The 22,404-nt window shown below is 54.8% G+C and overlaps 10 protein-coding genes across 10 annotated transcripts; 5 read left to right on the top strand and 5 right to left on the bottom strand.

Moving 5' to 3' along the window:
- The first annotated feature begins 31 nt into the window (after nt 1-31).
- BAUCODRAFT_576909 (uncharacterized protein) lies at nt 32-1,077 on the top strand. The gene has a single exon (XM_007678924.1). It carries the CDS (start codon nt 355-357, stop codon nt 832-834), a length of 480 nt encoding a protein of 159 aa, XP_007677114.1. The 5' UTR covers nt 32-354; the 3' UTR covers nt 835-1,077.
- A 292-nt stretch (nt 1,078-1,369) lies between these two features.
- On the bottom strand, nt 1,370-3,215 carry BAUCODRAFT_71810 (glycoside hydrolase family 13 protein; the record flags this gene model as incomplete). The annotated part of the gene is made up of 2 exons (XM_007678810.1): nt 1,370-2,206; nt 2,262-3,215. The coding sequence occupies 2 exons, from the start codon at nt 3,213-3,215 to the stop codon at nt 1,370-1,372; spliced, it is 1,791 nt and encodes a 596-aa protein (XP_007677000.1).
- Nucleotides 3,216-3,638: 423 nt separating this feature from the next.
- Nucleotides 3,639-5,066, bottom strand: BAUCODRAFT_34465 (uncharacterized protein). Its single transcript, XM_007678598.1, has one exon. It carries the CDS (start codon nt 4,988-4,990, stop codon nt 3,977-3,979), a length of 1,014 nt encoding a protein of 337 aa, XP_007676788.1. The 5' UTR covers nt 4,991-5,066; the 3' UTR covers nt 3,639-3,976.
- Nucleotides 5,067-5,352: 286 nt separating this feature from the next.
- On the top strand, nt 5,353-8,262 carry BAUCODRAFT_71003 (uncharacterized protein; the record flags this gene model as incomplete). Its single annotated transcript, XM_007678748.1, has 2 exons — nt 5,353-7,243; nt 7,337-8,262. 2 exons carry the CDS (start codon nt 5,353-5,355, stop codon nt 8,260-8,262), a joined length of 2,817 nt encoding a protein of 938 aa, XP_007676938.1.
- Nucleotides 8,263-8,343: 81 nt separating this feature from the next.
- On the bottom strand, nt 8,344-9,856 carry BAUCODRAFT_499243 (uncharacterized protein). Its single transcript, XM_007678923.1, has one exon. The coding sequence runs from the start codon at nt 9,603-9,605 to the stop codon at nt 8,424-8,426; it is 1,182 nt and encodes a 393-aa protein (XP_007677113.1). The 5' UTR covers nt 9,606-9,856; the 3' UTR covers nt 8,344-8,423.
- A 1-nt stretch (nt 9,857) lies between these two features.
- Nucleotides 9,858-11,703, top strand: BAUCODRAFT_499244 (uncharacterized protein). Its single transcript, XM_007678922.1, has one exon. The coding sequence runs from the start codon at nt 10,303-10,305 to the stop codon at nt 11,638-11,640; it is 1,338 nt and encodes a 445-aa protein (XP_007677112.1). The 5' UTR covers nt 9,858-10,302; the 3' UTR covers nt 11,641-11,703.
- On the bottom strand, nt 11,703-16,180 carry BAUCODRAFT_499325 (uncharacterized protein). The gene has a single exon (XM_007678921.1). The coding sequence runs from the start codon at nt 15,933-15,935 to the stop codon at nt 11,766-11,768; it is 4,170 nt and encodes a 1,389-aa protein (XP_007677111.1). The 5' UTR covers nt 15,936-16,180; the 3' UTR covers nt 11,703-11,765.
- Nucleotides 16,181-16,425: 245 nt separating this feature from the next.
- Nucleotides 16,426-17,592, top strand: BAUCODRAFT_71605 (uncharacterized protein; the record flags this gene model as incomplete). The annotated part of the gene is made up of 1 exon (XM_007678795.1): nt 16,426-17,592. One exon carries the CDS (start codon nt 16,426-16,428, stop codon nt 17,590-17,592), a length of 1,167 nt encoding a protein of 388 aa, XP_007676985.1.
- Nucleotides 17,593-17,595: 3 nt separating this feature from the next.
- On the bottom strand, nt 17,596-19,237 carry BAUCODRAFT_71821 (uncharacterized protein; the record flags this gene model as incomplete). The annotated part of the gene is made up of 3 exons (XM_007678811.1): nt 17,596-18,583; nt 18,639-18,940; nt 19,046-19,237. The coding sequence occupies 3 exons, from the start codon at nt 19,235-19,237 to the stop codon at nt 17,596-17,598; spliced, it is 1,482 nt and encodes a 493-aa protein (XP_007677001.1).
- A 660-nt stretch (nt 19,238-19,897) lies between these two features.
- Nucleotides 19,898-22,404, top strand: BAUCODRAFT_499289 (uncharacterized protein). Its single transcript, XM_007678920.1, has 3 exons — nt 19,898-20,299; nt 20,355-20,493; nt 20,547-22,404. The coding sequence occupies exons 1-3, from the start codon at nt 20,031-20,033 to the stop codon at nt 22,167-22,169; spliced, it is 2,031 nt and encodes a 676-aa protein (XP_007677110.1). The 5' UTR covers nt 19,898-20,030; the 3' UTR covers nt 22,170-22,404.

The following is a 22,404-nucleotide window of genomic DNA, read 5'->3' as shown; positions in this document are numbered from 1 at the left end:
CCCGCAAAGACGGATATAACTACGTCTGAAAGACACTTGTTGCATCAACACAGAAAGCAGCGCCGATCTGAGCGAAGCCATCAACTCCATGTGGATGTGGTACCGCGCATCAGCGTTTTGCTATGTACTGCTCGAAGACGTAAGTACATTGCCGGAATTTGCTGAGGCACGGTGGTGGACCCGAGGTTGGACGTGACAGGAGCTACTAGCCCCTTACAACGTCGTTTTCTTCAACGAAGACTGGTGTCGTCTTGGTGACAACCGAACACTGAGCGCCGTGATCACCCGTCGCAGCCGCATTTGAGTGACGTCCTGAATGCAGGCGAGCTATTGCGGCGATCAGTTGCGGAGAAGATGTCGTGGGCAGCCGGGAGGAACCCAACACGAGTGGAAGAGCGAGCGTATTCTCTGTTGGGTATCTTCGACGTCCATATGCCTTTGATCTATGGTGAAGGGGAAAAGGCTTTCTTGCGGTTTCAGGAAGAGATCGTCAAGCGCTCAGACGACAATTCCCTCTTCGCATGGCCCATCCATGACAGCTACCAGCCTCAACTGCTAGTTAACAGCCCAGACGCATTTGCAAGCTGCGGCGCCGTCCGTTGCATGCAATCACGCAAAGGCCGCTCGTCCTACTCTCTCACCAACCGAGGGCTGTCCATCAAGCTTCCTACTATAATGTACAGTACGGAGATGTACTTGGTCCGCCTAGATCGTGGTGACCCACGCCTGTTGAGCAGAGCCGACAGCGACCAAGTCGCTTCGTTCCTGATAGATATATTCCTCATGAGGCTGGACAAAGATGATCAGTTTGCCAGAGTCGAGCACGCTGGATAGACGTTCATACAAGCGCCACCGTCGACCTGGGATGACGAGCAGTGGCGCTTAAACCGGACAGGTCGGCCGGTGGAGCACTTGAACATCAACGTGCGGCGAAATCTCGTAGACGCCGACCCGTGGACATGAACCCGGACACTTGGACTCGGCGGGATCGGGTGTACGGTTTCCGTTTCGCCAACAAGGAGCTGATCGAGGCATCCGCTTCCGGCAAGGAGCGTTACCGAGTGTCTGCTAAGAATTGCTAAGCGGACGAGCACATTATGTCCATGCCGCCCGGCGATTACCACTTTGTCGGTTCGCTCGACATCAGCGAACAAGGCCGCAAGATCCGCCTCGTGAAGCTAGGCTATGGCCTCGACTACAACCCCGTGTGTCTTGTTGATACCGGAGGAGGTCGAGGTGACATTGCCAGTATTTCCCAGAGGCAGTCGAGCGCCGAGGAAAAGGCGCACGCTGCGAACATCCACCGCCGCACGCCGTTCGACTCTCTATGCTGGGACCAGGTCCGGGGTAGTTGGGCAAATCGACTGTTTCATTTCTCATGCAAGAGCAAGCGGACCCTTTCAAGCAAGCCGCCGGACGCCGCCAAAGCCAAGAGCGCCGTACATAAAGCAAGACTTGGATTACCGAGGCTGCGGACGCCAGCACTTCCCGCAGGTCCAGGTCCTGTCGTGGCCTGCACGTTCTTAAGGGTCGCAGTAAGCAAAGGCACAGTGACACTCAAAGTCATCGTGGTCGTGGAGCCGCTGACCGTGGCCGTCATTGTCGTCGCGGTGACAGTCTGCTGGACATCATTATATCTCACGCCGCTCAAACCGCATAGCGAGGAGTTCCCGAGCGCTGAAGCCGGGTACAGAACTCTCGGCAGGCCTTCGGACATTGGGAGATCGATGAAGCCGGAGGAGTCCACCGTGTAGTTCGCGCAGGTCAGCACCTCGGTGAGCTGAGTGCCGCTGACGTAGCCTAAGCCGCCCAAAGATACCGTGAGGGTCGCCGAGCTTGCATTCTGGCCGCTATTGGTAAGAACAGTAACAATCTGGCTGCCGTTCGCACCTCGCGCCATAATCATGGTGTGGTCGTCTTGATAGACGAGGTCAGAAGTGGCGGTAGATAGACCTGGTTGTGTCTGCATAGCGTGACGGCGGAGAAGGTTGAGTGTTGCGATCATCTGGTAGATGGGTGCGAAGACATCGAAGCCATGCTCCCAAAGCGGCTCACGATTGGTAAATGGATTCGTGCCACCACTGAAGTGCTGCTCTTGGCCTTGATAGATAACCGGTATGCCGTCGTGCATAAGCACAAAGGTGGCGATGTTCATCGCTAGAGACAGGTCGGATGTCGAGTTGGCGAAGCGCGGTACGTCCTGATTCTACTCTAGTGTCAGCAAGCAGCATGACCACATCGCGGCCTCTGCAAAGGCTTACCTCGCTGAAAGTGGCCATAGCAGTTGTATTCTGACAGTAGGTCTTTTGGGCATCCATAACAGAGGCCAGCTCGGAGAAACTGCTGCCTGGTTGAAACGCACTGACCAAAGGCCAGTAGACCGGGTAGTTGAGCATACTGCCCACAGCGTCCTGCCACTCGCACGCTTGCGTCGCATTCGAGAGATACACTTCCGCCGTGGCAAACACGCCGGACCGCTTGATGAACCCTGGGAAGAAGTCCGGTTGCACGTTGGCGCCGGCGTCGATACGCAGGCCGTCTACACTATAGTTGGCAACCATTTGCTCGATCCAGTCGCCAAAGATATCCTGGACTTCCTGATCCTCGGTACGCAAGTCCACCAGCGGGACGTGTTCGCTTCCCAGCCAACACTCCTCGAGCGCGGTTGAGTTTACGCCGGAGTAGTCCATGGGGCAGTAGTCATGGAAGTACTTCTTCTCGTTGAAAGGGTTGAAGATGGTGTAATTGACATTGGTAGGATCGCCCGTGTACGTGTTGTAGGCCATGTGGTTCGGCACGACGTCCAACATGAAGAGCATCCCTCTTGCGTGGACTGCCGCGATCAAAGCGTGTATGTCGTCCAAGCCTCCAAACTTGGTGTTGATCGTGAAGAGATCTTGTTGCCAATAGCCGGCATAGGCTTGTCCATCTGAAGTGTATTGCGGAAGCTGCGCAACAATAGGCGAAACCCATATTGCGTCGAAGTTCATTCCCTGGATGTAGTCCAGATTATCAATGATACCCTTCCAACTCCCACCGCAGTAAAGACCAAGCTCGGTGTGACATGGCATCCAGAAGGTATCGCTGGAAAGAGCGAAGCGATCGGTCATAACCTGGTAAATCGAGCGCGTTCGCCATTCTTCCACCGTGGCGGCAAAGGAGAGCTGAAAGAGAGACGAGGCGAAAATAATGAGCGACAGTGCCTTCGCAGGCATAAGCAGAGTAAACATCATAACTAGCAAGAAGGTAACGATCGCGGCTGCATGCTCCACAGACAATGAAGAAGTAGGACGTGATGCTCAGAGTCAAACAGTGAGTACTCGGGAAGAAGGCGACGGACATTAAACGTAGCTTTGGCCCTACCGTTACCACCCCGTTTGCACGGCGCCCGTAGCCAACCGCCACGAGCCTGTCAGGCAGGACCAGCCTGGAGCTGGAAGGTTCATTTCGGTTTCGGTAGGCTAGAAAGGAGGTGAGGTCTGTGCCTGACCCTTCTCTCGGCTTCGCGTGGCCGGAAAACCGTTACACCGCGCTAAAGCCACGCTATCTTACCCCTGATGCTGTGAAACGAACATAACAAGAAGTGCAGAACGGGCTGGGCGCTGAGTGTGACAACCAGGCCATTGTTTGAAAACCGATGGTCGACTTGCTTATACAGTCGAGACGCCGTACTCTCACGCGCCTGAATTTGAGTGAAGAGGTCAAAGTTGCTCTTCGACGAGAGCTATAAGGATACTCTCTAATAGTACATATTAAGGATGATCTTGGATGCCGATTTCTGAACTTTCTGTCTGCCCAGCAGGATACAACGCGTCGTAGATCTCGCCATGAGTACTTAGAACGCCGAACACCTCGCTTGATACACATGATGACCCCTGCCACCAATACACTCGTGCATTTAATCTTTCATTGACAACATGTCCCCGTCCAGAAGATCGACTTCGGCGGAACACGCTGAGTCGATAGACGAAGCCACTCACATAACCGGCGCACCAAATTGGGCCCTCAACTGCACAATTTGGTCTCTCGCAACCGGATCGAGCGCGAAAATCTGCTCCCTTGACATTGCTAGGATCTGTTGGATGAGCGCCGCCTGATCTGGCGGCATACCTGGCGGCGCCGAAGGTGGTGGAGGCTGCGCTTGGGGCACTGGGGGAGGGTTGTATGCCGGCTGCTGCACTGGCGGAGTCGGCGCGTACCCGTGAGGTGGGCCTTGCTGGTAAGGTAGTGGCATGGGCGTGCTATATTGCTGCGGTGGCGGCTGCGCATACTGTGGCGGCATGGCCTGCTGTTGGTATTGGTGGGCTATCGAAGGAGGTGCTTGAATCGGCGTCTGAGGCGGTGGCGCAGCTTGTGCGCCTGGTAGAAGCTCTTGGAGCTTGTTTGTGTCTACCAAGCCTAGTAGTAGTAGTGCTTGGAAGATGGCATAGCTCAGTTGCGGTGCTTGTGCAAGGAGTGCTGCGGCTGACATTGGGTTTTCGGTCGCCAAAGTCTTCATCTGGCTAAGGATATCGAGCAGCTGCGCCGGTGGTATTGTTGCTAAGGTTTTACTGATAGCGTCAGGCGCCGACATGCCTGCAGGCAAATCGACACCTGGTGGTAACGGTGGTAGCGGAGCCGGAGCTGCGCCGTTCGACTGTGCTGGGGCTTGAGCATTGAAATGAGCTGGCGGTGGCGCTCGGGTATCTTGCTGCTGTTGAGTTTGATCCTTACTCCTTCCGCCACCATTGTCGTTGCTGTAGTCGACCCTGAGCGTTCTACCCATGACCTCGAATTCGTTCAAGTTCCGCACGGCTGACGCTGCCGCATCGACATCTGTGTACTCCAAGAACCCGAAGCCTTTGGGTTTGTTCGTCTCCTTGTCGTACACCAGTCGGAAACTAACCACGTTCCCTACGCGACCAAAGATCTCGCATATTTGCTCCTCGCTGACTCCATATGGTATGTTGCCGATGAAGACCACGCGACCACCTTTCTCCCGTTGCGCCATGACTGGAGGCCCGTCGTCTTGCCTTTGTTTTGCGTACTGCCAAACCCTGGCTTGGCTTGTACGCGGATACCAACCCACTCACTTGGATATCCCGTGAAGATTTCTATTGCCAGAAGACCTGTTGATCTCGAGTTGCAAGTCAATGTCGCGTGACATGCTGTTCACAATCACAACTTTCGAGTAGAAAGCTCGGACCACATGACCGGAGCCGCCTCCGACGACTCCCTTAGTAAATGAACTGCTTGAGTCGCGTACTTCCACCTTCGCATGATTCAATCATATCCCGTCAACCCAACAGCGCGTGCGAGAACACAGTGCAGGGTGCAGAACTCGTTGAGAGCAGGGCGACGATGAGATAAGGTATGTTCAACTTCACGCCATTACTGGGCGCTCAGGCGGAGTCGGCAGCGTCGCAGTCGCTGCTTGAACTCGATGGAGGCATCAAGGTGCTGGTGGACGTGGGCTGGGATGCGGCATTTGATGCGCAGAGGCTAGACGCTATAGAGAGGCAGACATCCACCCTGTCTCTCGTACTGCTCACACATGCTACCACCGAGCATCTAGGCGCATACGCGCACTGCTGCAAGCACATTCCCCTCTTCAGCAAAGTGCCCGTCTATGCTACCACGCCAGTGATCAATCTCGGTCGGACACTGTTGTTAGACTTGTATGCATCGTCACCGCTCGCGGCGTCCATCATACATACCTCTTCCATATCGTCTTCGTCGACAACGAGCAAGGCCGACTCCTCGCCCAACCTCTTACTCCAACCTCCTACTCCAGAGGAGATCGCCACGTACTTCGCTTCTATCAATGCGCTCAAGTACAGTCAACCACACCAACCAGTAGCGTCATCATGGTCACCCGCACTAGGTGGGTTGACCATCACCGCATACGGAGCGGGTCATACGCTCGGAGGAACAGTATGGCACATCCAGCAGGGGCTAGAGAGCATTGTCTATGCCGCAGACTGGAACCAAGGTCGAGAGAATCTGCTGCCGGGTGCAGCCCTACTGTCAGGAGGTCAAGAAATCATTGAGCCCTTACAGCGACCTACAGCGCTCATCTGCTCCTCGAAAGGTGTGGAGAAGGCTCAATCGCAGTCGCGAAAGGATCGGGATGGCATGCTCCTGAGTCTTGTGAGGGATACCATTGCGCAAGGTGGCAAGGTGCTTATACCCACCGACTCCTCAGCGCGCATGCTCGAGCTGGCATTCCTTCTGAATGAGGCATGGAAAGAGAACCTAGACGGGCCACATGCGGCCACTTATCGAAGCGCAAGGGTCTACATGGCGAGCAAGAGCGGCTCCGCATCCATCCGTTATCTTCAAAGCATGCTCGAGTGGGTTGAGGAGTCTGTGAGAGCCGAAGCGGAGGCGCACCTTACGAAGACTAAGGGTTCAACCAACCCGCTGAACTGGCAGCATGTCAAGTTGGTGGAGCGCAACAGCACACTCGAGAGGGCCGTGCAGCGGTCCCAGCCATGTGTTTTCCTTGCAAGCGATGCGAGCCTCGAGTGGGGGTTCTCCAGGTTGGCACTTGAGTCGCTTGCAACAGATACCAAGAACCTGGTCATTTTGACGGAGAAGTCGGCTCCCGGCAGCCCACCACAGTCGAGCATTAGTCGACAGTTGTGGGATCTGTGGCAGAGCCGTCAGGGTCAGGGTCACACTTCCTCGAGTGGCGCTCGGCTTGTGGACACAGATGGCACGGCGATTGGGCTCCAAGAAGCTAGCACCGCTCCGCTGAGTGACGCTGAGAGGGCGCTCTATGAGACGTACATCACCCGTCAACGACAGCTGCACAGCACAATGCAAGGCGACAACACCTTAGCCGACGCAACAGCGCCCGATGTCGCCGAACAACAAGACGAAGAGGAGTCTGAATCAGAGGACGAAGATGAAGATGCCGAGCACCAAGGTCGTGCTCTTAACTTGTCGGCGCAAATGACGCAGTCCAGCAAACGCAAGGCTGCCCTCTCAGACGCGGAGCTCGGCGTCAACGTCTTGTTGCGTGGCAAAAGCGTGCATGACTATGATGTACGCAACAAGCGAGGCAGAGAGAAGATGTTTCCTTTCGTCGCTCATCGGACGAGGAATGACGAATTTGGCGACCTCATCAAGCCAGAGGAGTACCTACGCGCCGAAGAGCGCGACGAGGTGAACGGCGTCGACATGCGCGATGGTAACAAGGAAGACCTCGCTGTCGGCAAGAAGCGGAAATGGGATGACGCTTCTACCTCCGGTCCGAAGGGTCGCAAAGGCACAAAACCGCAGAATAAACGCGCCAAGATCGACAAGGACAAGGCGAACGCGCCGGATGACATTGATGCGGCCATTGCGCGAGCGACGGGCGAGTCTGCGGGCAACAAAGCACAAAACGGTACACCTGGAGACGGCAGCGACGAAGATGAAGAGAGCGACTACGAGCCCGAAGAGCTCATGCCAGAAGGCCCGCAGAAAGTGGTCTTCACATCCCGCAGTCTAGCCTTGCGACTTCGAATAGCTCACGTTGACTTCGCCGGTCTGCACGATCTTCGAGCATTACAGATGATCATACCATTGATGCGACCACGTAAGCTCATTTTGATCTCTGGCGAGCGAAGTGAGACACAGACGCTGGCTTCGGAGTGTCGGCGCTTGCTAACGGAAGGAACGGAGTCGGCGGGCACTGACATCTTCACGCCGGCGGAGGGCGAGGTGGTGGATGCGAGCGTTGACACGAACGCTTGGACGCTGAAGCTGAGTCGGCAGCTTGTGAAAAAGCTAACGTGGCAGAACGTCAAGGGTCTGGGTGTCGTGGCTCTGACGGGCAGATTGGATGCCGAAACGGCAGCAGAAGACGCGGTAAAGGAGGAAGAGGAGAACGCAAAGAAGAAGGTGAAGCTCGAAAGTGGCAACGATGAACTTGTAAAGCCAGCAAGAAGCATGACAGCCACGAGCGTTCCAATCCTCGATCTTCCCAACTCCACGGCGAACGCGGCTCAACAGCACCAGCGTGTCACACAACCCGTCCATGTTGGCGATATGCGGCTCGCAGACCTACGACAAGCATTGCGTGGAGCGGGCCATGAAGCCGATTTCCGCGGCGAAGGTACGCTGCTGGTCGATCAGGCGGTTATTGTACGCAAGTCCGCGAGTGGACGTATTGAGATTGAGAGTGCGGCAAGGGGTCTGCAGCAGCCAGAATGGAGGACACGAGAGAATACAGGCAGCTTCTATGCGGTGAGAAATGCTATCTATAGCGGTCTTGCGGTTGTTGCTGGCGTGTAAACCTAGGGATCGCTCGAAGCGGTCAACAAACAAATGGTGGAAAGAATGATAGCACCATACTGATTCGAGAAGCGTTTGATGTGTGAATCTCAAAGCGACGCCATTCGTGATCGTTATTCGAAACAGCGATCTATGTCTAAGTCCTGGAACAACGGCACCCATCACCGAGAACCGTGACTGTCGAAGATGCGCATAACAGCCAGCGTGACGATCGGGTTGCCCATGATCACGTCATGAAGACCGTACTTCAAAATTTCTTCGCGGATGATGCCATGGCTCGTCCTCCATTGCATCACTGTGCCCGCAGCTCCTAGGTCGACTCGGGATTTCGCCTTCGCCTCGTCGAGCTCCTCTCGAGTCATGCCGTCCGCTTTCGTAGCGTTGACGGCGTGCCAAAAGACCGTCGTAGAATGTTCCCATGGGATGTCGTAATCATCTTCGGCATGCAGTATTGTTATGCGGTATGGTGCACTCAATGCTTCTGCGGCATGAACGTAAGAGGCGATGCGGTCTTTGGTCGACCATTTTTCGCGGACGAAGTTTTTGAGGTATTCGAAAACAACTGGAAACCGAGCCAGCGGTCCGAGAAGTGGTATCGTTCCAGCTATGCTATATGTTGATACAAGAGTCGGTGCGTCGACGAAGGGGGCAGTGAGAATGTGGCCTGCGAAGATGACGGGGTTGGCTTGCCGCACGAAATGCTCCGCGCTAGCCATGTTGACTGCAGTGCCCATGGATTGACTGTATATAAGGATGTGGGATGCTGGTACCTTTGCTGCGTTCATGGCCCACTCTATCACGGTTACAGCATCGGTAATCAATCCTCTTTCCGAAGGGCTGCCGGTGCTGCGTCCAAAACCACGGTAGTCGAAGGTCAGAACGTGAATATGATCCGGCTGGACAGCTAGGAGAGCTCTGTAGTTCGGACATCGATAGCCTGATGCCACTGTGCCAGCAGCGCCGTGCATGTGAATGATGAGCCAGGCATCTGGGTCTTGTTGAAGGAGCTGGAAGCCGAGCCGCGAAGTGATGTCCTGGACCGAGCCCGAAGGCTCCGTATTTAGAGCCTCTTCGTGCTTGCGGTATAACCCAACGGGCAGTATGTGCCAAGTGTAGAGCGTCTCGCCATCGTGCGTCTTGATATGGAACGGGGTCACCTGATTGTGCAAGAAGCCGAATAGCTCCGGGATGTTGAGGTCCTTGAACCATGTCATTTGTATGGCATTCAAGTAGACCACGTGCGCTTGAAAGAAAGGTTGCGTGAGCAGTCCCAGCAGGCCTAGGTATAGTGCACCTAGAGTTGCTGCCGTCAAGGCGGCATATCTAAGGAGCGAAATGAACATCTTCAGTGGTATCTGAAGTTGCTTGTACGCGTCAAGGAGGGTTCCGGCGTTGATAACGGACAACTTGAGAGAACACAAATGACATGCTGGAGAGTCTTACCTTGCTGAAGATAGTGCGAGCGCGGATGTAGGGATTGCATGCCATCCAGGCTGAAAGCCAGCGCTTGCGCTCGTGGCACGGGCAGCCCGCTGCTGTGCCTTCTTTTTGTGGCGTCCAGCATGCCCCACTCCCTCGAAACGTTATAGGCTCGTGCCTGACCTACTGTGCATCCTATCACGCGTACCTATCCTTCGAATTTTACACCATGCACGGCAACGACAATCATGAGCGTTTAAGTCACGGCAGAATGCTGGACCTCCACAATACCACTGCTCCACGGAGTCGTACATCGCAGCACCGTACAATACCGGCGTGATTGTCATGTCCACGACATCAACAGGACACAACACCGCTAGGACAGTCGAAACGCCGCCCCACCGCAGCGCCATGCCACCGCGCAGCCGCCAGCCTGATCAATGGCTTGTCAAGGATGCTCTCATGTCCGAAAATGGGACCTGTTGCCGTGCGGCACAGTTCTTGTGCTGGGTGCCAACTATTAAGGCTGGGATCTCGCGCATACGAGCACGCAGGTAGCGCTTCTGTGCCTCGTATATCGATTGTTCGTTAGTGAATCATCAATGAGCATCTAGAATCACCATGAGCAACGGTATCTGTACGGACTGTAACGGCACCGCAAGCGCTTCATCTTCACACTTAGTGGGCTGGACTCTGGAGTCTTCAGGAAGGGGTACCTTAAGCCTGATCCTAACGTGTGCAACAACCACTGCTTTATGCACGTGGGTAGTCATACACCCTCGTATTGACAAGAGACGCAAGTTCCGGCATCTTCACAAGGTCGCACTCTTCCTCAAAACTTTCATCGCTCCAGAGTTCATAGCGGTAGAAGCTGCCCAAGAATGGAACCAAGCCCGACACATCATTCAAGAAAGTTCAGCACACACTAATGGTGAACTCAGACTTGTCGAAGCCTTTTACATCGGCATGTTTGGCATTCGATATCGTACGTCTCTTGGAACTAAGATCCTGTGGCCAAATCAGTGGATCTGGCTGTTGCAGAATGGTCTTTTTAACTGGAAGACACGCGATGACTGGGGACTTGACAGGGAGAGCATCCGTGACAAGAACAATGCGGATGCGACAGCCAAGCTGTTTGCTGTGCTTCAAACTGTGTGGTTCGTCGCACAGTCTATCATGAGAGCGGCGCACAACCTGCCTCTAGCACCGCTCGAGGCGATGACACTGGGCTACATCCCACTCTTCGTGGTGGCTTACGCTTATTGGTGGCTTAAACCGAAGGACATTGAGACCCCATCTGTTGTTGACCTGCCAGCCATGCCCGATACGGTGAGGAAGGACTTCGAGGCGATGGAGCTGACTAGCTCATTCGACAATGAAGGCAAACCGGAACAGTCTTCTCTGTGGCAGGTTTGGGCTTTGATGCCCAGGATGTTCGAGAAGGAAGCTCTGGACCTGGAGTACCACCGAGCTGAGCAGGAGTTCGAGAAGCGGAGTATGCTTTACAACAGTCATTTCTTGATCTGCCAAAGGAGGGGGTGCAAAGAATGCAAGCGTTTGAGACCGAGTACTGTGAGACGGCGACATGAAATGCTTTTAGCAAACTGGGATCCGACGCTGTATCATTCGAAGCTGTGGCCGATAATCTGCTTGGTTGGAGTATCGTTTCCAGCACTACATCTGATAGCGTGGGATACAGTGTTCCCAACCAGAGTCGAAGCTTGGCTGTGGCGGGCAGCTGCGATGACGTCCATTGGGTCCATGTTGGTGTTCATGCAGTTCGAGAAGGTGATCGTCCGCTGGAGCGACCCACTTATGGCCATCAAGATTCTGTCGCCTGCGCTCTACCTCGTCAGTCGGTTTATCATGCTGGGAGGTGCCATAGCAGCCTTCCGAGCCTCTGACCCAAGGACCTACGACACTTATGTAGTGTCGACTTACTGGGTACATCTCTTGTAACCCGGCCCGCACCAGGTGCGCCTGATGCGTCATCCCTGTCAAATTCTGTGCCGCAAGCGGTACGTTGAGTTGAAGTCACGGCTCTCTCAACTCGAGGTAGTGGTTCGGTAGGCGGAAAGCTCAAGCTATGCGGACGCCTCCGCCTCCGCTTGTCGACTGGCAATACTGCCACCTCGCCAGCTATGCTTCGGATCCTGGCGCTCATGCTGCCTAGTCTCGCTGCCCTTGCCAACTGGTCCCCAACCACCTCCACCTGGCGTCTTAACGATAATGCGTTCACCGGGTTGCATCGAAGCGGTGTTCTTGCCACCCATGTTGATATGTCTGTATTCTTCATCTGCAGTGTCTTCTCCAGCCTCATGACGTTTGCCTGGAGCGTTGGGCGGGTTCTCCTGCTTGCTACTACCGTCTTTGTTGCCATTGGCTTGCGCATCAGCATCCGAGCCCTTCATCTTGGGCACCCTGCGCACCCAGACATTCTGACCGCATGCCGCATCTCCACCTCCTTCCAGGCCGTACGGATGGTACACCCTTCGCTCACTGAGTATGCTGACTTGCACCGGAATGCGGAATTCAATGTCTCTGACCACACCGTCACCGCCCTTGTGCTGTCCCTTGCCGTGACTGCCAGCCCGAAGACTGAACTCGCGTAGAATGACCGGGTACCGTCTCTCGAACACTTCCGCGTCTGTGATGCGTGTATTCGTCATGTGAGTATGCACGCCATTCGTGCCATCCCAGTCTGGGCCGGCACCGCTACCGCCTGCGATGGTCTCATAGTAGCCGAACCCTTTGACAGCCTTCTCACCTTCTATATTTCCACCGAATCCGAAGGTGAGATTGTTGCAGTCGCCCTGACTCGCTGCGCAAGCGTTGAATGCCTTGAGCACAACGTCCGTGACTCGCTGGCTAGTAAGCACGTTGCCTCCAACCACTGCTGCTGTTCCAGATGGCGACAAGAAGCTCTTCTTTGGGATGACGACCTTGACCGGTGACAGGCAGCCTTGATTGAGCGGAATGTCCTCTTTGATCAAGCACCGCAAGCAGTAGATGATGGCACTGTAAGTCACAGCTTCCGGGGCGTTAGTGTTCCCGTATACCTCTGGACCTGTACCAGTGAAGTCGAAGACAGCTTCTCCCTTCTCGGCATCAATAGTGACCTTCAGCTGAATGGGTGATCCATCGTCCATGTAGTCAACCGCCGACAGGTCATGGCCTTCGAACCGCTTACTGACATCCTTCAGCAGGTTCCGCACGCTAAGCTCTGCATTGTCCTGGATATTGCGCATATAAAACTGCACGACCTCCTCACCATAATCGTCGATCAAGGCGCTGATCAGGTTGATACCCTTCTGGTTAGCCGCAATCTGTGCCTTCAGATCGTTGAGGTTGTCCGGTAGACACCTCGTTCCACTGCAGCCAGGGTAGCGAGCCGGCTCGTCAAGAAGCAGCTCAGTGATTCGTTTCTCGTTGAAGTGGCCCTCCGAGACCAGCTTCTCCGTCTTGATGCTCGCTCCCTCCTGGAATAGCTCTCTCGAATGCGGCGGCATCGAGCCGGGTAATATGCCACCAATGTCCGCGTGATGCGCACGGGACGCCACGTAGAAGACGATCTTGTCGCCGCTGAATGCAGGCGTGATGACAGTAATGTCTGGTAAATGCGTGCCGCCGAACATGGGATGGTTCGAAACGAGCACATCACCCTTCTTCAGCTTACCTCGCCATATCTCGGCTTGCTTTTGTACACAGGTGCTCATGCTGCCCAAATGCACTGGCAAATGCGGCGCATTGGCTACAAGCCCACCGTCCGAGTCGAACAATGCACAGGAGTAGTCAAGCCGTTCCTTGACGTTAGTGCTGACACTAGTCTTTTGCAGCGCTCGGCCCATCTGCTCAGCAATCGCCATGAACCGATGTGCAAAGATAGAGAGCATGATTGGGTCCGCCTCTTTCGTGTCTACCTTCGTATCCTGCCCATCGCTCTCTCCAAGATTGATCACGACATGTGTATCAATTAGCAGTGCTGATGCATCCGGAGTTACAACGATAGTCTGCGTCCCGTCTGCAATGATCGCAGGCCCTCGTATCCGGTCTCCAACTGCCAGGTCTTCGAGCTTGTAGACAGCGGTCTCTTGTCGACCACCATCGAAGTAAACGGAACGCTTGCCGTACACTTTCTCGTCCCCCTTGATGTCTTTAGGCTTAACCTCCTTCAATTGCTGATCCACCGTCTTCTCTAGTCCTTCGAACGTCTTGCCAATACCGCGAGCGCGCACATCGTCGACGATGATGTCTCGGTCAGGAAGAGTGAAACCAAATTCTTGTTCATGCTGCTTCACAAATGCTTTGCCAAAAGCCCACTCCTCGCCATTATGCTCCTTCTCAGCTTCCTCCTTGCTCGGCTTCACAACCATGAGCGCAGACTCCGTGCCCCGATATCGCATGTTGAGATACTCTTCGAATCGGATTTGGTTCTCTTCGAAGCCTTGGTCACGCAGCGTAGCCGTCGACTTCTTCTTCAGGTCTTCCATCTTACCTTGCAGATACTTTCTAACGTCACCGTCATCAGACCACACCTTACTTTCCGGCTCCTGCCGCTCGTCTACCACATCCGCAAGCGCCATACCGTAAGCTGAGAGCACGGAAGAATAGCGGTGTATCAGTATCTGACTGATGCCAAGTGCCTCTGCGATGGCTACCGCATGCTGCCCGCCTGCGCCACCAAATGTCGCAAGCCTATGTTTACTCGTGTCGTGCCCTCTTGCTTCCGTCAGTGATCGAATAGGCCTTGTCATGGTTTCGTTCGCGATCTTAATAAATCCATAAGCGATCTCATCCGTACTCATTTCCCCCTTCTTCCCGCTCCCCTCTCCCCTGGCAACCTCCTTATTAATCTGCTCCGTAAGCTCCTTGAAGGCCTTCTCACTCGCACCCTCGTCCAAGCCCTCGTCCTCGTTCTTGCCGAATATCTTCGGGAAAAAGTCCGGGAGCAGGCGGCCGAGGTAAAGGTTCGCGTCAGTTATAGTGAGGGGACCACCTTTGCGATAGCATGCTGGTCCTGGATGTGCGCCTGCGCTTTCCGGCCCAACCACAAAGAGGCCGTTTCGGAAGAAAAGCCTGCTGCCACCGCCGGCAGCGACGGTATTGATGTCCAGCTGTGGACTCTGTATGGTAACACCAGCCGTCGTCGTCTCAAAGACATGATCATATCTGCCGCTTCCGTACCTACTCACGTCCGTACTCGTGCCTCCCATGTCGAAACCTATGACGGGCGTCTTGGTGTTGGGATCATAGCTGGTAAGCGCATAGCCAACAACACCACCGGCCGGTCCAGACAAGATCGCTCGCAGGCCGGAGAAGATGTCCACATCCACCAGCCCACCGTCCGACTGCATGAACTCGCATCTCGCACCCTTGGAGCCCTCCTCGCGCTTCACACTTTCGGTGCCCAGACCACCTGCGAAACCTTTCTGGAAGCCGTTGATGTACTTCCGGATAGCAGGTGTAAGGTAGGCATCTGCGCAAGCGGAAGTCGCCCGGGGCACGAGCTTGATCATCGGCATGAGCTCATGCGAAAGAGATACATGTTCGAAGCCGATGGCTTTTGCGATACGTCCAACGAGAGCTTCATGCTTCGGGTAGGTATAGCCATGCATTAGACAGACCGCTATACTTCGCAAGCCCGAGTCGTAAACTTCTTGCAGCTGTTGCCGTATTTGGTCTTCCTTCGGTCTCTGCAGTATTCGCACAGCCTCGCCTGACAAACCTTTGACAAGCTCAGCATCTTCTGACGCATCTTCTGCGGCAGCAGCATCCGTCTGGTGCCGCTCAGGATCCTCGGCATAGTCTTCCAGCGTTACTCGTTCATCTATCTCCACGACTTTCTTGTACAGGACTTCAGGCTTCCGGATTGCCAAGTCGAAGATGTTCGGTCTGCTCTGGTTGCCAATCTCGAGGCAATCCTTGAAGCCTTTGGTCACCACCATGGCGATGTCTTCACCCTTCCGCTCCAAAAGCGCATTCGTCGCTACTGTGGTACCCATCCGTATACTCTCAATCTTGCTTGTGTCCAACGGCTCACCACGAGGGATCTCCTTACCTTGAAACTCGGACAGCAGGCGTCTGATGCCTTCCAGCGGCGCGTCGTCGTAGTTCTGCGGATCGACAGAGAGCAGCTTGATGATCTTGTCATCCTCCATCTTGCCCGTACCGGGATTGCCAACACAGTCCGTAAAGGTCCCACCGCGGTCGATGGCAATACGGATGCCGCGTTCGCTCTTCTTCTCCGACGCCATTTTGAGTGAGATTGTTGGGAGAAGACTAGAGGGACAGGGAGCAGAAGAATATGGCACTTATCGACTGTGAGAGAGAATCGACCTACATATGACCCGCGAGCTTGAGTTGGCCTGCAATGAGGCTATCGTGTACCTATCTCGAGCGCAATTATTGGGTGTGCCCCATTACGCCCCGCTGATGTTACAAAGCATCAATTGGAGCTTCACGGTGACGTTGGAGGCACAGAAACTCGCCTACGCTCGGACCGGTCTGGATCTGGATGCTGCACTGAAGACATTCAAAAAGATGATCGCCAAAATGCCTTGACGATAACAACTACAGCATATCATATTACCTTGGCCAGAGAGGGTGAGATAGCCTCCAAAGCTTGAGCTGCCTACATCCTTGCTAATCCTAGCGACCCTGGAGCCCAGTATTGCTTGTACGAGTCGTTTAAACATCGTCTGTACATATATATACGCAGTTCACGTGCCATTGACAGGGTATAAGATGGCAAGTACCCACACGGTCACGCATCTGGATTCCTCGGAATCATTTGAGCGACCAGCCATAGAGTTCAACAAGCACTACAGGCCTGAAGGCGGACGCCATAGCACCTCAGTGGATACTGCAATTGACGCCTTCCATCGGCAACTGCCCGAGTATGGCGAGACAAGGTTGCACAGTCTGCCGGAGATTGCGAAAGACCTCGGATTTGCTCACGTCGTCTTGAAGGAGGAGTCGACACGCTTTGGGCTACCATCTTTCAAGATTGCTGGTGCGTCTTGGGCCATCCATCAAGCGTTATGTGAGCATCTGCGCTTACCGCCATCCACAAGCTTCGTCGAGCTGAAAGAAGCCATTGCTGCCGCTACGGGACCCACAGTACGTCTGGTGACATGCACTGAAGGCAACTGGGGTCGCGCTGTTGCGCGGATGGCCAAGTATTACCGCCTGCCGGCCACAATCTACGTGCCGTACTTCATGAACACTTACGTGCAGGGTCTGATTCGTGGTGAAGATGCTGAGGTGCGAGTCCTTGAAAACGGATCGTATGACGATACGATCGAAGCTGTCCGGCGCGATGCCGAGAAGACCGGTGCACTGATGGTGATGGACTTCAGCTGGGCCGGCTACGAGAAGATACCGCGATGGGTTACCGAGGGTTACTCCACCATCCTCCGAGAAACGGATCGCCAAGTTACATCGATGACCGGAAATTATAGCTTGCCGAAGCTCGCGTTTGTGTCTGTCGGAGTGGGATCGTGGGCTCATGCCGTAGTTGAGCACTACCAGGCGGACGAGCTTGCGAACGAGGTGGTATCGGTTGAACCTGATACTGCGGCCTGTCTGAAGGAGTCTCTGCTTTGCGGAGCGTTGACCAGCATTTGCACGGGTGAGAGTATCATGAATGGCATGAACTGCGGCACGCCTTCTGCTCTTGCTTGGCCAGTATTGCGCGATGGCATTTACGCTGCAGTTGCGGTCACCGACAAGGAAAGCCATACCTGCGTGCAGGAGCTCCAGAAGCGGCGAATCAACGCCGGGCCCTGCGGTGCGGCGACGCTGGCGGCATTGAGAAAGCTGTGTGCGGATACCAAAGTCGCGGACAGGCAAGATAAGATAGCCGTCCTCTTCAGCAGTGAAGGCATGCGTGAGTACGATCCACCAGTCTAGGTGTCAATAATCGGGCCAGCTAGGGTCGACTTCTGCTCGCCACGCTCGGAAGCCATTTTTGATGTCTTTGACTGTTGCGAACGCAAGCTGGTCACTCATCCGGTCAATGACCGCCTTCGCAGCGAGCTGGGAATCGTTGCCAAGCCTGCAGATGATGTATCTGTCCCTGCCGTCTTGGGCAAGCGCACCTCTCAGCACACCTTGCTCGAGCCACGAGTCCGCATTGCCCGTCCACGGTACGTTGATCGAGCCACGCAGTGCACAGATGGCATACTGAGTTTCGTCGCGCACATCAATCAGAACATTGCTGCCATCCCTCGGTAGTTGCGAGAAATCGCTTGCGGTCATGCGAAGAGCGGGTGGGAGCAGGTTGACTGGTGTCGTCACGCCGCAGAAGGCAATGTAGTCGAGGGAGCCACTGGTCAAACTCTGCGCGGAAATGGTAGGTTGCGCAGAGCAGACCGCACAATCCTTTCTTCTTGGCCTCATGCGCACAGACCGGAACTGAGGCATGCTATAGGCGGAGAACATAAGTAGGCTAGGCTTTGTACTTTCGGTGTCGCCGAAGTCCGTGGTTAGGTTGACAAAGTTGGCTTGGGGCTTTGGCTTGGCGGTGAGGAGTTTGACCGCTTCCAAGGCTTGTAGTACTCCCATCACGCCTACGACGGGTCCTAAGATTCCCCCTTCGCCGCAGCTCAGAACACTTTCAGCAGGTGGCGGAGTTGGAAAGACACATCTGTAGCAAGGCCCGCCTGATGCGTCGCCAGGTGGTCGAGGTGGGTTGTTGAGCACGATAAGTTGACCTTCTGTCTTGAGTGCAGAAGCAGAGACGAGAGGCTTTTGCGCAATCACACAAGCGTCGGATACCAGGTAGCGAGACGTCGGGTGATCGGTGCAATCAAGTACCAGGTCGTAAGCACAGATAGTCTGCAGGGCGCGCTCCGCGATTAGAGCAAAGGGATGGCGGATGTAGTTCACAAGCGGGTTGAGACTGAGGCGAGTTGATCAGAAAGAGCATGGCGAGGATTGTAGGTACAGCTACGTACGCCTGCAGGTACTCCAGCGCGCTGTCCACCTTACTTGTGCCGATTCTCTCTGTACTGTGTGCAATTTGTCGATGTAGGTTGGATAGTTCGACATCATCGGCGTCCACCAGACCAAGTGTACCGACCCCCGCTCCAGCTAGGTATGCTGCTGCAGGACATCCTAGCCCGCCCACGCCAATGACCAGGACTTTGGCGTTCTTCAGCCGCAACTGGCCATGGAGTCCCACTTCAGGGACGATGAGCTGACGGCCGTAACGTTTGTACTCTTCGTCTTCGAGCGGCCACCTCCTGCCTGCTGGCCGCTCGCTCCCAGCTCTATCCACAGATACCGGAGTAGGCGCGCCTTCAAGTCTTCCGTCCTGGCGCAACCGCTGCGAGACGTCATCGCCAACATGCCAGTCAAGTACAGAGAGTGCCTCGCCTATCCACTCGGCAGGCATCCCGCCTAGGTAGGCATCGTTCAGATGTCTGGCCGCCTCCGCATGCTGCTCGGCGGCCACCAGTTGCTCCTTGAGAGACCGTAACTGAGCCTCGGTAGCAATAACCTGCGCTCGCAGACGCGAGACGTGGAGGTCTGTTGTGGTACCATCGATGTCCATCAGGGGATGATGTATGAAAGGCACAAAGCGTACTGACTTGCGTACACAAAGCAGGGATATACTATTCTGGGTCTACAGGGCCCAGGTCAAGGGCCTCTCCCGAAGGCCGTGTCACGCTGGTGGCAGACTTGGCGGCGCGGCAGACCCCTCAAAATCCATTCACCCTTCTCCGCATCGTGGCGTGATTCTTTCATACAATCAGCAGCATACCGCTTTACGTTCCTAGCAGAAGTGCACTCCTTCACCAATGGTCCAGAAAGAGTTACTGCGCAGTTTTCTCCTGCCGCGTTGCATGTTCTTAAGTGCTGACGTTGCAGGCTTACGCACCGCTATGGGAACCCGGAAGTCGGCAGCGCTCTCCCCACTCATTGGCTTTCGGCGGACGACGAGAATGCGGGACATGGCACCGATACCACAAGATAACGGAATGTTACTCCTATCCACTGGTTTCAAAATACCATTAAGCGCGCGCGGCTGGGCCAGATACGGTCCCGAAACAGGGGTGAAACGAGAGCGCCAAGCCTGATGCGTCCACGACTACGCGTTCCGAAGGGGTTTCTCTCACTGCCCTTACCCCGGAACGTGAAACGGTTGCTTAATCGGAAGACAAATAAACTGAACCCGCAGATTCCTGAGATGCGGAAGGTGCTCCAGAAGCTCATGTTTCCTTCATGCATCAGGCCGCACGCCGCGCGTGATACAAGCTTTCTGACTTCCTTTTGCTCAATGCTTGGTCTTCTTGGCACCAACGTCGTCGTCTTACTCTTCGATGCTGCTGTTATGAAACCGTCCAATGTTTTCTATCGTTTCCCTTTTATCATGCTTCTTTGTGCCCATCCTTGCTGCGCATTCTTCGGCCGATGAGCCACCATTTTTCCAAAGCGGGGAGTACAACGCCGGCGAGTACGGCAAGTATGTCACGCAGAACTTCATAACAGCGAACGTTACGGTACCGAGATTGAACGTTAACCGGCCATTTACGAACTGCGATGATGGTTCATACCTGTTCATTGCCCCGCGCGGTGAAGTCGCAAATTCATCCGTTTGCATATTGGACGCTAGGTGCGACACGCGAGTCTTTCTAATGACGGCCATCATGACCCCTGACTTCATATAGTGGATCGCTCGTCTGGTGTACCAGCGACTTCCCAGGCCAAGCCTACAATCTGCAAGTACAGGAGTATAGAGGTCAGAAGTACTTGACCTACTGGGCGGGAAACAACTCGCTCGGCCATGGCATTGGAAAGTATTATATGGTACTTTCGCCGCTGTAACGTTCCGCGCATGCCAATCACTAACACCTCGGCAGCTTGACCAGCATTATGAGCTGTTCCGTGCAGTCGACGCCGCTGGCAACATGTCTGCTGATCTGCACTCATTCGACATCACGCCCGAAGGCACTGCCGTCCTGACTGTGTACGACATGGTCTTCACAGACCTAGCGAAACATTTTCGGAAACCTACGGTCTCATCACCGAGCATACGGCAAGCGGGCATCAAGATGCCAGGTCTACCACCACTCAGACCGGGCCGGCCGTCGAATACTCCACCCGATACGGGCTGGATTTGGGACTCGCTTTTCCAAGAGATAGACCTGGAAACCGGCGAGTTGTTATTCCAATGGCGCGCATCCGACCACTACAGCTTCGGCGAGTCATATGATCCGCTTAGGGTGGCAACGGAGCAGAAACCGTGGGATTGGTTTCACATCAACAGTGTGGAGAAGGACGCAGCGGGGAATTATCTCGTCTCAGCCCGCCATATGCGCTGCATTGCATACATCTCCGGAGAGGATGGAAGAGTGCTTTGGCAGGTCGGTGGCAGAGCGAACAGCTTCAAAGAGAAGTCGGCAGGGCGTGCCACAAACTACATCGGGCAGCACGATGCCCATTGGGTCCCCGGCAGTAACACTTCTATCACCTTCTTCGATAACCGTGGGGACTGGACGTACCACACCGAGCAGAAGTCGATGGGCACCCGTATCGAGCTTAACTTCGACGACATGAGCGCCACGCTTGGCAAGCATTACGCCCACGAAAAGAATGTCTACAGCGTATCGCAAGGCTCATACCAGACCCTACCCAATGGCCACGTCGTGCTAGGCTACGGCAACAACGGTGTTATGACCGAGTTCGACGAAGATGGAAACATTCTCTGCGACGCCTACTTCGAGCCATCGAAGGATTGGACGTCCGGCAATGTGCAGAGCTACCGCAACATGAAGTTCAACTGGACCGGCATGCCGAAGACGAGTCCAAGTCTAGAGCTGCACGAGGGCGCGCTCTACATGTCATGGCTCGGCTCGACGGAGACCGACGGCTGGTTGCTACTGCATTCCTCATCCTCAAACGGCTCGTTCAAGGAGCTTCTAAGCTTCCCCAAAGCCGGCTTCGAGACTCGCTATGAGTTCGAAGAGGATGTCCAGGTGCGCGAATTCGTCAAGATCGGCGCTCTGAACAAAGACGGCCATCTAATGGCCATCTCCTACCCAGTCAGCATCGGCGACCGCGCCACCGTTGCCGCCAACGTAACATATCCGCCTGAGGCTGGCGAGTTCGACGATCTGGAGGATGACTACGAAGCGGATGAAGTGCTGGAGCTTGAGGAGACTCTTGAGGATCTAGAAGTGCTCATTGCTTTTGCTTTGCTTGCGGGAATCAGCACGTTCTTGGTATGCTGGCTTTTCCTCGGATTACGAATGTTCAGGCCTTTGCGCACGTTAAAGCATCGATTACTTGGCTTTTGTGATGACTTCAGCAAGAGCAGGGTCGCTCAGGTCTACTACGCTGCGAGTACACAGACGGCGCAACGATTGTCCGCTCTGCTCGTTTCGGTGTCGGGTGGAAGAAGATGGATGTATCGGTCGTTGGAAGCAGATGATGAACATGAGCTATCTGCAAGTAGTTCGGAGTTCAGTGGCGGTCCGCCTTAGCGACCCATAGCATACAAAACAAGTTCTTTGCACTCATTGTGTTTCACTCCACCCACACTCTATGAACTCCCTTGGAACAACCGCAGCTTATGCCTCAGCCGCGCCAGCCTCAAACGCCTCCGGGAAGCGGCGCATGTTGTACTCAAGCGGGCCACGGTTCCTCAAGAACTGCACGTAGGCACCATCCACCCTCACGCGACCGGCCTTGCGCTTCTCAACGTACTCCTCGCGGCGA

The sequence above is a fragment of the Baudoinia panamericana genome (assembly GCF_000338955.1).
Source record: "Baudoinia panamericana UAMH 10762 unplaced genomic scaffold BAUCOscaffold_7, whole genome shotgun sequence".
Classification (NCBI taxonomy): domain Eukaryota; kingdom Fungi; phylum Ascomycota; class Dothideomycetes; order Mycosphaerellales; family Teratosphaeriaceae; genus Baudoinia; species Baudoinia panamericana.
Note: the sequence above shows the minus strand (reverse complement) of the source record. Positions and strands in the feature narration are given on the sequence as shown.